Source organism: Columba livia, chromosome Z (assembly GCF_036013475.1).
Source record: "Columba livia isolate bColLiv1 breed racing homer chromosome Z, bColLiv1.pat.W.v2, whole genome shotgun sequence".
NCBI classification, from domain to species: Eukaryota; Metazoa; Chordata; class Aves; order Columbiformes; family Columbidae; genus Columba; species Columba livia.
Window position 1 is genome coordinate 10,352,909 of NC_088642.1, and position 12,884 is coordinate 10,365,792.

Consider the following 12,884-nt stretch of genomic DNA (forward strand, 5'->3'; position numbering starts at 1 on the left):
AGCAGGCATGTTATAAACCGGCATGGAAAAAGGATGCATAAAAAGCTGTGAAGCATTGGGAAGAGGTGACTTTGAGATTCATCCTTTCCTTACAGAGGGGGAAGATATTAATTTAGACCTTCAGATAAGTATTTCCAAGAACTTGGCACAAAGTCGTGTGGCTACGTTGCCACTTGCTGCCAGAGATCTGCATGGCTCAGAGCCTTGCAGTGTCACACAGAGGAAGAAGATGGTGCTGGTGCAATGCAACCCTGAGCCATAGGTAGTGCTGCTGATGCAGCTGTGCTGGTTTCGGGACTGTTACTTTTGGCATGGGGCAGCTCCGCTCGCAGGTAAGTATTGGCATATTTGGACCTGCCAGGGTACACTTGTGTCGCTGTGCTGCCAAGGGAAAAGAGATGCCTGCTTTGTTAGAAATGGGGCGCCTGATGAGAAAGAACAGCACACCTCTAGGTTTTGGCCCAAGATACACTTCCTGCTGTGTACATAGCTGCAGAGAAGTTCCGGACTAGCAGTCGATGCATGAAATAGTTCAGGGTTTTTGTTTGCAATCTGTTGGTAGTTAGTGTTAAACTGAGAAATCAGTCTTTAGAAACCAGTGTTCCCTGTGAGCATGAGTCGCCACAACCACGCGCTTCTAGAAGCTCTCTGTAGCTTGACACAGCTGTGTGGAAAGAGTTCACTGGTATAATCATGGCAGTGCAGAACAAAAAGCAGAATTAGGTAGTATTCTGTTTATTTCTTACCCGTGCTGCCGTTTTCTTTTCTTGCAGTGAGATCAGTCGGCTGGACCTGGGCCTAATTGTTGAAGTATGGAACAAAGGACTGATATGGGACACACTGGTTGGGACCGTGTGGATTGCTCTGAAGGCCATTCACCAATCTGATGAGGTTAAGCTGACACAGACGCTTTATTTTGACAGCTCCAATTTTGGTCGTTAATGTGTTAGAATTCTGGCCTGGTGCAGCCCAGGACTGTGCTTCTCAGAAGAATTTCCACTTGCAGATTCAGGGAGGCTGGGTGAGAGGAGAGGACTGTTAGCATTGCTTTTTAAAAACTTTTTTCTTTTTAAGGTGGCTACCAATAGTGAGACCCAAACTGAGCTTAAGTAGGGGTCTTTGGTCTCATTTCACTCATGTGAACTCAAAAAACAGGGTGTAATCTGTTAAGGAATGCATATAACTGACAAGTACCTGAATTCTTAAGGACTGAATGCTTAGTCTGATGCTCAAATTTCTATGACCTCCCACTAAATACAGAGGGTGCCCTGATAATAGACAAGCTGGACTTTGGGGTAGGCCCAGAGCATGTCTACATCATCTTAAAGCTTCTGGGTGCAGTCTTAGAGGGTGTCTAGTTGTGCTGATATGAATTGAAGAAAGTGGGAAATGGGATGTGCTAATGTCTGTAACTGCCCTAACTACTGTATTTGGCAGTTCTTGCAGGTAAGCAGGACTTGCGTGGTTTTTTACCTCAGATTTCAGGGCTTTTTTTTTGTTTTAAGATTATTGAATTTGAGCAGAGAGAGAGGGGTTATATTTTCTGTGTGTCTATGATGTCCGTCTGGTGCTGTCCAGGCTCCTTGGTCTGAGAAGGCAGCAGTTCTGCGAGGAGGTGCTTGCTGCTTGTCTTGGTAAAGGCCTTTGAGATTTGGAAGAAAAGCTGCCATCATGTGATGAACAGATGTTATTTGGTGTTAAAACGGGGTGCCAGGTCTTGATAGTACTCTAAGGCTCTTCCTGGAGTCTTTAGTCGTATAAAACGTGTGTGAGTTGCTGCATAAGGACATGCCAGACTTGAAACTTAACCTGTGGCTTGTGATTTACAGGAAGGTCCTGGGGAGTGGTCGACGCTGGAGGCAGAAGTTGTAATGAAACATGATGAAATCTGTGGAACCAAAAACCCTACTCCTCATAAAATTCTGCTGGACACAAGATTTGAATTACCTTTTGGTGAGTGCATTTCAATAACTTAGCCAGGACACCAACAGTGGAGAGAAAGTGTTTGGGAGCAACCTCAGATTTATAGTCGAGTTGTGCTCATTCACAGTTCAGCCAAAATAGTTCAGTGCAAATTAAAAAGCTGATGTTCATTTCTTGTTTGGCTTCTTTCTAACAAGAACAGAATAAATAAGGAAGATTTGGTGATCTCAGAGTGCTGGAATGTTTAGACTAGCAGCAGCTTAAGAAACTATTAATACTATTTCAAGATTGTGCAGACACTTTGTTCCTGAGCAGGGAACATTCACTTCTTTGTATCTAGACAAATTTGGCTCTAGAAGAGGCCAGGTGTGTTGTTAGAGATGTTTTGTGGTAGGTACACTTAAACCCTGTTAGAAGCTTGCAGTTTGGTTAGTGAAACATTAATGCTCAATGCTTCTCAACAGTGATTTGCACTGAATTACTTGTGGTTGAAAAGTACAGAATGTGGAAAAGTAGCTAACTGGAGCAAACCCATCCCGGGTGAAGTTGTGTGTGATTTTTTTTTTTTAAATTTTACTTAAATCTAAATAAACAAACCCAAACAAATGAACAGCCCCTGAAAAGGCGTTAACCAGAATACATCCAAGGCTTACGTATCTTCTCTTTCCAGCTCTTAGCTGACTCTTGGGATCAAGAAGAAAGAGGCACTCGTGGTATTTTGTTTTTCTGCAGTGGGTGTTGAAGTGTTTCAAAGTTATGCCGTTGCAGTGCTCCTCTCCCTCTACCTGTTGCTTGTTTTTTGCTGCCAAGCCCCTGACAGTGTGAGCAATTTGTATCACGCTCTCGGTACTGGTGGAGCATTTGTGCACCCACTGGCATTTGGCCAGCGACTGCCAGGATCGCCCATCTGTTGTGGGAAAAGGTTAGGTCATCCATTAGTCTCCTACTCCCCTTCCTGGTGCAAGGGCAGATGTAGGCTTTGGCCCTGCAGCACTAAAATCAAATAATATTGTATTTTGTGCTGCGAGAGCTAAGGTGGGTACACAGTTTTGAGTGCACAATTGCCTAGATGGTGCAATTTGGGGTGAGCGCGGTGTTTTGTAGGTATAATGGGCACTGCTATTTATCTACAGTGCCGTGTGTAAAGGGGAAAATGTAACTGGTAACCAAGCTGTCTATTGTGGGTCTGGAGCCATCCCCCTTCCTCATGAAAATATTGTGGTGATTCACTGTTACTGTCACCCTGTCAGTGGGAAGTTTATTACTGAAATTGCTTGTTATGTAAGAAGAGGAACAAACTTGCTTGATTTCCTTGTAGGGTGAAACTTTGGTTCTTTGGGGGTAAGTGTCTGGGTTTCTGGGAAGGAAAGAACACAGGGCACATGGCTGAAGGCAAAGCTTGTAGCCACTGCCTTCTCCTATGAGTTCGTTCTGACGTTGTTGCTTGCAAAACTGTCTGCTTTAAAAGAAAATTAAGTTCCGATCTCTTCCCATCTCTTCAGAGAGTATCTGAAAGAGAATTTACTTTCTTCTGCCATTTATGTTATGGACAGCATTACATTTTGTGATTTATTAGTTTTTTTAAGTATAGAAAAACAGGCTCCATGTAAACCATTTTGTGTTAGAGCATCTACATTTAACAAATAAAAAATGTGAGCTAGTAGTATGTTTTCTCCCTACTCCTGTGTTCAAAACAAAAGACTCTTTTTTGTTTGTTTTATTTTTTACCCTACTGTTTTAAAATGTGTGATGCTCCATAGAACATGGAGTTCGGAGAAGTAGGATTTCATGCAGAAAACTAAAACCATTAAATAACAAGCTTTTTGTGACTCTTCTATTTTTAGTTGATCACTTAAAGCACATCTATTGCTTATTGCTTTGATTATCATGCCAAATACTGAAATAACAGGAACTTCACACTGCTGTATTGAAAGATTTTTATTTTAGAGTGTGAAAAGTTGTCTGTCTGTCCAGTGTTTCCAGGAAAGCAAGGATGCATCAGTTGGCTCGGTCAAGGCTTCTGCTTGAAGAGTGTTGCAGATTTCCTTGTATCTTCTCCATTTTCAGTCTGCTGTGGCGAAGTCAGAAGCAGGCTGAGAGGTAGTAGGCACTAAGAGTGTGGGGTGTTTCTCTAGAGGATAGTACCTACCCATGTCACCTTCTCCAGTGGTGCTTCCTGAATATCTGCCACCAGGATAGACGGGAAGGACCCTGCAAGTTGCATTAGTCTCGGTCTCCCTGCCCTTGAGCTGCTGTGAGGCTCGGAGGGACGCATGGAGGTGGCTCTGATCACAGCCCTGCCTCTGCATCTCTGCTGGTGGGTGTGGAAGCTGGTTTCCCTCTAAGGGGGAGGTTGCGGTGTGGGAGTGTAGTGCCCCACGTGTGGTGTCACACCAGCTGGGAACTGCTGCTTTAAACCTACCCTGAGAACTACGTGGATCATTGATCTGCTGTGGAAGTTCTTAAGTCAGCAACTGTGTTGCTGTAGATGTAACATTTCAATAACAGCATGTTTGCAGGGACACTCAGGAGTGTTGTGTATCACGTTTTGTTTCCCAGGTGAAGATCTCCTGGCTATTGTAGATACATGACAACCAGAGCGGGATGTCTGCACACGTGCAGCTTGTGCTGCTTTCCAAATCTGGTAAAAAACGGCTGTCTGGGATAGCAGTTCTAAGGAAATAGTGTGTTATTCTGTTTGGATGTTCTGCTTCTATCACTTCTGACTGCTCTGTTTCATTTAGGTTAGGTGATACACACAGATACCTAAGAGATAATAAATAAATACGAAACCCAACAAAGCTGAAGTCCTTGGTGTAAAACATGACTGTATATGTAAAGAGATTTAGAAACTGATTTGTTATTTGCACAATGTTTATCCTGGATTAGTTTGCTGCTTCTGCTTCCACCTGATACATCCAGGATTCTTCCTCCCTGGTATGTCTTCTCCTGGCACTCTGGATACTGGCAGGAGCTAAAGCTGAAATAAATGCAGAATGTGCTGATGCTGCTAGTGGTAGTACCTGATGAAGGCAACTTAAGAGGTTTGCATGTTGTTGTTGTTGTTGTTGTGTTGCGCGTATCTTTTTTCCCCTCTTTCCTCTCCATATGAAGTTGGTTTTTAGTGTCTACCAGGCTTGAGGTTGAGAAGCAATTATTTCCTATCAGTGTCTGGTGAGAGTTGTTGTCGCTGCTCCTGGTGATGTAAAAATAACCTTTCCTGAAATCATACAGGACTTAAACTTAGCTAATGCCCAGATTTTTGATGGGACAAAGAACATCTATGGTGGCTGTGATAGATGCTCCATGTGTCCCATTGCATGCTCCAGATGCTGCTCTTGCTTTGTGTTCACCAGTGTTGTTAGTGTGACATTAGCTTGTGTTGTACAGGGAGAGTGCAGGTCTCTGGGCTCTTCTGCAGTGAGCACCAGTGTGTGATGGGCTGTGGTGCTGGGGACCAGACTGTCTTACGTTCTCTGCCAGTCCTGTATTCTTCAATGTTCAATCTTGCAGAAATAGAATGCCTGAAAATCCTCTTCTGTACAAGTGCAGCATAGCATAAGCATTTGAAATGTGAAGTGTTAGTGAGAGTTGATATTAACCCCCTAGGGTGCAAAGCATTTTAATGCTTGGTAGTATTTTAAAAACAAACAACAATAAACTGCTTTCTTGATGGGAGGAAGTAGTTGTTAGTGAAGACAGCCTGGAGCAGCTTTCTCCACTGATCGTATCTGCTTCTTCTCAGGAGAAAGGCATATCAAGGAAGGAAGACAGTTTTTCTTCTTGGTTGGTTTAGAAAGTTTGCTGCTAGGGAAAAGACAGTCTTGCTGTTGTTGTCTTGATGTAATGAATGTGTGCTGGCACAGACTTACCGAGATGCTGCTTTTTGAGTGTAAGATCATGCTGTTTAAAAGAAGTCTTACTCTGTCCCCCTGTTTTCAGAGGTGCGGTGGCTATGTGCAAGTCCCTCACAGGAGGAATACTCAAAAATGCTTTTGACTCACAAGCCATAGCACTTTGGGTCTGTGCCAGGATGTTTCTACTAGCTAATTGGAGTGAAACGCTTTTAGTGTTCTCACCACTGCCAGGCTGGGAGCATGCTGATCTACATCCAGCCTTCAGGTGGAGTAAATGTGCTTTGTTGTTTTATTGTCTTGGGAACTTCACAGATGTAAAGAGAAGTGCTCAGCTCTGCATGAACATTATTTTGGTAGAAACTTGTCAAGATTCTTGTACCTCTTGAAAGGGAAGAAACTGGGGCTGGGAAGAAAGGAAGCCAGATGAAGGCTTGCAGGAAAGCGGGGAGAGAGAGAGGGTATCTCTTTTACTTCCAGTGCTTGTTCTCACCTGTGCATACCTGGGGTATGCCCCAGCCGAGGACTTGCTGTCTGTGAAAAACTCAGGTGACACAAGGTGATGTGCAAGGAGTAGAGCAAGGACCACCAAGCCTGAGGTGGAAAAAAGCTTTAGGGCTGAAATGCCTGGTTATTGCCAAGGTAGAGATCTCTTAAGTGGGAATACTGTCATGTTTAGGTACTGAGAGGGGCCTAACTGTGAGTGGTCTGTACAGATGCAGTAAATTCCCTGATTCCTTCCTCAGTCTGATGCAGACTCCATATTGCGTTGTCCCCATTTCTGTGGTGATGCAGAGTGTCAAGGCGCCAGGGCCCTGGAGGCTCTTCACAGCCTTAACAGCACCGTGCAGCCTCACCTGGGACCTCCACCCACACCCCCTGCTCATGGGCCCAGGGCTCCCCCTCAGCTCTGAGCCTTCACTCCGGGGCGATGCTGTGGGAGTCACTGATTCCCCACCTCAGCTACAGCTGCCTCTGTCCTTATGAACCCAATATATCCAGGTCCAGGTGGGGACTGACTTCCAGGCTTGACCTCAGACATACCTTGTCACTATGGACCAGCTTGCTGATCTGGGCCCCTGGTTGAACCTGGCCATGATCTCCAGTCCTGCCCTGCTCACCTGGCTTGGGTACTGTAAGATGGGGCCCTGGCTGGCAAGTCCCCTGCCATGCCAGCCCTGAGATCTCCCCTTGTTCAGGGAGCAATCAGACCTCACTGCTCCCTGACACCCAGAGAAGATGGGGGTTACAGCTTCCAGTTGGAGATGGCAGTAGGAGCAGGGACAATAAAGCTTGCAACCTCTTCCATGGTGGTATCAAATTAAGAAGCCCCAAAAGTGAGTGAACAGATCTGTCCATCTTCTGTCTGTTCTTATTCAGCAGTTTTGTTTCACTGACGTGTGGCCTTGCTTCTCCTGTTTGCCAGGCTGGATAGAATCATAGAATCATTCCAGCTGGAAGAGACCTTCAGGATCATTTAGTCCAACCATAACCTAACCTAACTCTAGCACTAAACCATGTCCTTAATAACCTCATCTAAATGCCTTTTAAATACCTCCAGGGATGATGACTCAACCACTTCCCTGGGCAGCCTGTTCCAATGCCTGACAACCCTTTCTCTGAAGAATTTTTTCCTAATTTCCAATATAAACCTCCTTAGATGTCAGCAGAGTCCTGAGCTGGCATCAGATGGCCTCTGTTTGGACTAGTTCAGCTTCTTGTATGTAAAAGTTAATGCAGTAGAGTAACTTGGACTTGTAATCAAAGCTGAGCAGTGGTGTAGGAGCTGGCCCATGGATGTGGCCTTGCAAGCAGTCAGCCTGTGGCCTCTGAGCTAGTGATTTCCATTCTCTGCATTTCGTATAACCAGCTTCACCAAAACAGCTGACTGAGGTGCGACACAAATGGACGGTGAGATTAAAAAATAGTTATAAACTCCTTCCTCAAAAAATTGAGAATTGTCTTTCCACGCATTTATTCTTCTGAGCAGGTAACTTGACTAAAGTTCATAGGTCAGTTGCTTCTTGTTTAAGGTTTGCTGTGCAATAGCTGTACTGGCATTAGAATTAATGACAAGTTTCTCTTAAGATCAAGAAGGTGTCCTTAAAGTAGCAACTATCTAGACAGCAGCAGATTTTTATCTCTGAATTGCATAAGAAGCTGTTTCAACAGAATAGCAGCACTCCTGCACTAAAAATCTGATAGCTCCATTTTTGTAATGGGCACCTTGGATTTGTTGTTCCTGTCTTGTTTCCAAGAGACACATGGTGCTCCTTGGCTTCTGGGCACGCTGCTAAGCCATGGTCTGTGGGAAAGTGTTGCAGCCTACCCCGAGACAACTGCAGTTCCTGCAGTGCTGATGGTAATCCATTGCTTCATCCCTCCCAGATCTCTTTAGTCTTGATTGCAGGCTCCAGACTTGAGTTGTTTTGACTCTGACCTTTAGTTATCAGTTCATGAGTTTTTCTTAATCTTTTTAGAGAAGTGATAGCTTTCAAAGACAACATTCCATAGGCTTTAACATTTGGATTGATTCAGGGCCTTGTTGGCATTTTTCTACCTAAATCATATCAGGTCGGATGCCGATAGCCCATCAGTTAATTGTTGTCCTCTTTCCATATCAATTCTGTCCAGATTTCCTTTGAGTGCCATTTCTAATTTGTGTAGAGCTCATTTAATAAATCTGTGCAGCCGTGATCCACAGCCCTGATGATCAAAAGCATGTATGTTTTTCTACAAATGTGATTGTGGAAGACTCTCTCACGTTTCCCTTACCTTGTTTTCTAAGAGCATATAACAACAAAGCAATGTATTGTACATCAGAAAGAGAAACTGGCTCTGTATATCATGGTTAAAATAAATTACTTTGCTGACTCTCTTCAAGCTAGGAGAAATAGGTTGTCTTTTTTCTATTTAATGCATGTTTTCTAGAGCCAGGTACTAAGTTTCCAGTTCTCTGAAACTTTTTCAGGTGGGACCTGTTTTATCCCTCTTGTCAGACTGAAACTAGTTGTGTAAAAATACAGTGTTTCTCGTAGAAAGGTGTAGACTTTCATTTGTAGTCCACAGAAATACTTCTGAAACTTAAAATTCCACTAGATCTGGTGTGTTCCTTGTCCTCATTGGAAGTGGTTTGTGTTCTGGTACATTGGCCACTATCATCTCCTGATGTTTTTGGGTCACTGGCTTCATAAGATGATGGTCTCAGAAGTGAAAGTGGCTGTAATTTTTAGAGCCACCTTTCATCAGGAGACCATCCCAGCCTACTTGTCCCATTCTTGCTTAGCATATAATTGCATCCGTGTTCACAGGGTGCAGTTCATTGCAGGAAAACAAACTTGTTAGGTGTAAACATCTTGGCTCCTTAGGAGGCACCTCAGCATGTAAAGAGTAACAAGAGATGGGAAAACGAGCTGAACTAGTATTATACTCATCCTCATTAGTCAGCATTGGGGATGGTGAGTCTTGCTGAAGCAGTCCTTCTGCTTCCTGCCTGTATGAGCTCTGGAGCTTCTGCTTCGCTGCTGTTTCAGGCCACAAATAGCCAAATTTCAGTAGTCATTGTTCTTTCTTGGAGGCAAAAAAGACCAAACAGAAAGCACCAAACCCAACCTCAAGCTTTTCTTTCCAATATTTTTACAGCTCCCCATCCCTGAATAAATTAGCTATTTCTTCTGGACTGGAGCCTAACTAATGTTTTTTCTTCCAGTGCGTTATTTCCCTTGGTGCCGTGCATCTCTTGCTGTATTCCTTAAGCACTGCTTGTACGTAACTTGTCTTGTGTTGAGCTTTCCACAGCAGTTCATCTGCACCTCTAAGGGTGCACTTTGACAGATGAAATTTTGAGTGGCAGAAGTCTGTGTTCCCTTCAAACCATTAGGACGTTATATTATTTCAAAGTGTGGAACAGAAAATAGTCACCAAAATAAAGGTGGTAATACTTGCTACTTGCTGTCAGTAAATCTTCTAGAAGGTAGAAGGGTTATTGTGAATCATTTCACAATGGAGTTGCAGTGTGGTGTATAAATAGGAGCATGTTTTCATGTGATATGACTGCCTGTAACACTGTTCATTACCTCAAAAGATCTGGCCTATTGCCTGCGAAGGAAAACAAGACACTATTATTATTTTTTGGTATTTAATTTGTGTCACACCAGGTACGTAAGTAAGATGTGCTATTGAAAAGATGTCTTGTTCTTTTGAGGTTATGAAAGACTCCAGAAGAGGCTCTTGATCTTGCTATGTGTTATCAAGCATATAGCAAGTGTATTACTATCACTGTGAAGTGGCTCTTCATAAAACTAATACTTGAATTAAATCTGAACCAGTCTGTCTTACTCTTTCCTACCTTTGTGCAGTGTGCATTTGGTTAATCAGCTTTCAATAAGAAAGCAATGTAAGCCCTTGAACCATGTTACTATTAAGAGTGTTTATTTTCTGAGTACTAACATAAGACAGTTGTATTACTTCATATATTACTTCAAAATTAATTTTTGTGTGTGTGTGGTGTTTTTTTGTTTTTTTTTTTTTTTGTTTTTTTGTTTTTTTTTTTTTTGGATGGTGTGATCTGTTTACATGCTGCTGGTGATAAATGCAAATTCGTGTGGTTAATGATGTGACATATTCTTCTTTTATAGATATCCCTGAAGAAGAGGCCAGATACTGGACCAGAAAATTAGAACAAATAAATTCACTGGGAGACGATGAGGTAAATATGTAAATAGAAAGATTAATGTAGTCCTGAATGCTTTATAACTTGCTTTTATTTTTCTGTATTGGGTCCCTGCAATTAAGGTAACTACTGAATGTTCATCATGTACAAGTCTTCGTGAACTGTTTACAGAACTGTTTTCTCAAGTCTACTGATAGTGTAAAGGGGAGGAACATTCTTCCGCATGCTGGAACTGCTCAAGTAGCAAGAACTGTTTTGTTGAAGTGCATACACTCAAAGGAAAGGTAATACCACGCATTACCTCACAAGAGAGTGAAGCTGTTTTTGACAGGCTGCGGTAGGTTCTCTTCATTTGTGAAAATAAGTCAAAAAGGACATTTTTGCAGTTAGGTGCTTCTGGGAAGAAGACATAGCAAGAGACTGAATCTTTCATGGAACCAAGGACTGTTGGAGCTTTTGTCCTAATCCAGTTGTTATTGGCTCAGTTTATATGCATTTTGTACCTGCCTGCTATGGCTTTGGTTTCCTGTTTTTTCTACTGTGTACTTGGCTAAACAGCTATTAACTACAAGATACATATTTTTTGTTGTTTTAAGAGGCACTGTAACATGATTAAAACTTTTCTTTACAGTTCACACTGTTTGCAAAATAAGGTTTGACATGTTAATGCCTGTGCTAGAAGTTTAGCATTAAAAAAACCCAAACAAACCCCAAACCTCATGTGTTGATGCCAACATCATTGAGTAGGAAGATGGTGCTTGCTTAAACTCTTAGTAGATCTCTTTATAGCAAGATAACTTCCAAAATGTTCTGTCAGTGACTTTAGGGGGGTTTTGTTCTGGAATTCTTCATATGTTCTTTTCTGCTCTCTCTGTGAGTCATTTGGTTTACCGTGCAGATGGAGAAAAATAAGGTGGGTTTTCTGTTTGCCTGAGGACAGACTGGTATTGGAGTGTGTATAGAAACATAACTGCTTGAGGGCAACCTTTCCTGTCTTCCTAGATGTTTGAGAACCTCTTGGAATGTGTGACGAGCTCAATCTGTGGTTTGGGCTGTGGAGCCTCCCTGCTCCTGTGCCAGGTCCTTCAGTGAAGCTTAGGTGCCCTCTAGTGCTTCACTGAACCGGTACTTGCTGAACAGTATCCTGAGCTTTGTAAGACTCCCCTTTCTCCGGAGTGCCATCCATCTGCATGCTAATTGCATGCTTTGATCACATACTAGTAACAAAATAATGTCTTTGTACTTGTAACCTAACGATCCCAAATTTATTATGGATGTTCCCAGTCACCAGTGAGAAAATAAGAACACCTGTGCGGGGCCTGACCTAAGGTTCATCTTGTCCCATGTCTGACAGTGACCTAGAGTGGGGGGGATATTTTCCTTGCATATTCCTCTAATTTGCAGTGACTTGTAGCTCAGGAACTTCCAGAGCCAGAGGCAGTATCTTTATGTTTAACAGCACTTGATGGATTTTTCTTGTGTGGATATCAGGTGCCTTTTGAATGCACACAGGTCAGTTATGTTGTAGCAAAGGAGTATGGCACCTTAATTGTGTGTTGCCTGCAAAAACGTTCTGTTTGCTGTGAGCAAACAAATACTGTGTTTTGAAACCAGCTGGAGGCACATTTATTTGGATAAATTGAATGACTGATCCTCATTAATCTACCCTGTGACACCCAGCTTTACAGACCCCACCTTCTTGCATGGCTTTCAGGCTGTAAAGTCTTAGTCTGCATAGCGGTGTTTTGGCAGGACAGCTTTGTGCCTTTATCTTCTTTTGTGTGCATTAAATTCATTTATCTCCGTTTGAGACAATGGATGAACAGACTGAAGTTGCACAGCACTATTCAAGAAGCACGTTCACTTGGAGTTTATATGGTGTAATAAAAATGCTTTCCAGCCTCTATTCCTACAAATGCTTAATATTCAGTTTTCTTTTGGGGGCTGCTGATAGCTGTTGGGCTGATGCCGTAAAAAGAACAAACTGCATCCATTTTTGCGTCTCTGAGTGTAATAATTCCGAACCCATTGCTGTCCTGTGCTGCTGAAGTTGCTCGTCAACAGAACTCCTTTTACCACTTTATCAACAAATCGGTGCTGTAAGATCCAGCAGTTTTTGTTCTCACAATCCTGATTAGCTCAGTGAGTTGGCACTTTGCTGATGAGAAGAGTGATCGCCTTTCAGGATCACTTGTGCATTTTAAATAGCACCGATCGAAAGACAGCCACAACAGAAATCTGCAGGTTGTCACCTTCCCTGTAATGAACTGGTTGTTAATCCTCACCAAATCCAAGGAGAGGCCGTCTGGTGGCCCTTTTTTGCACAGGTTGCAGCGCCAGGTTGCTGAGGTTGCCACTTCCTTTGTTGCTGAAACTTTTTTCCTAGCAAAGACTGTTCTCATTATTTTGCTCAATTGTCCCAATTTTCTCGTATC

The 12,884-nt window shown here is 42.9% G+C and overlaps 1 protein-coding gene across 5 annotated transcripts in view; it reads left to right on the forward strand.

Moving 5' to 3' along the window:
• LOC102097415 (protein unc-13 homolog B) overlaps positions 1 to 12,884 on the forward strand; it is a 222,988-nt gene that overhangs the window by 33,642 nt on the left and 176,462 nt on the right. For 4 of the 5 annotated variants that reach the window (XM_065047131.1, XM_065047133.1, XM_065047136.1 and 1 more), the window contains exons 4-6: positions 774 to 891; positions 1,830 to 1,953; positions 10,415 to 10,485. In XM_065047131.1, the coding sequence (XP_064903203.1) occupies positions 774 to 891; positions 1,830 to 1,953; positions 10,415 to 10,485 (313 nt within the window). The remainder of the gene's footprint in view (positions 1 to 773; positions 892 to 1,829; positions 1,954 to 10,414; positions 10,486 to 12,884) is intronic. The other variant, XM_065047137.1, reaches the window with a different exon arrangement.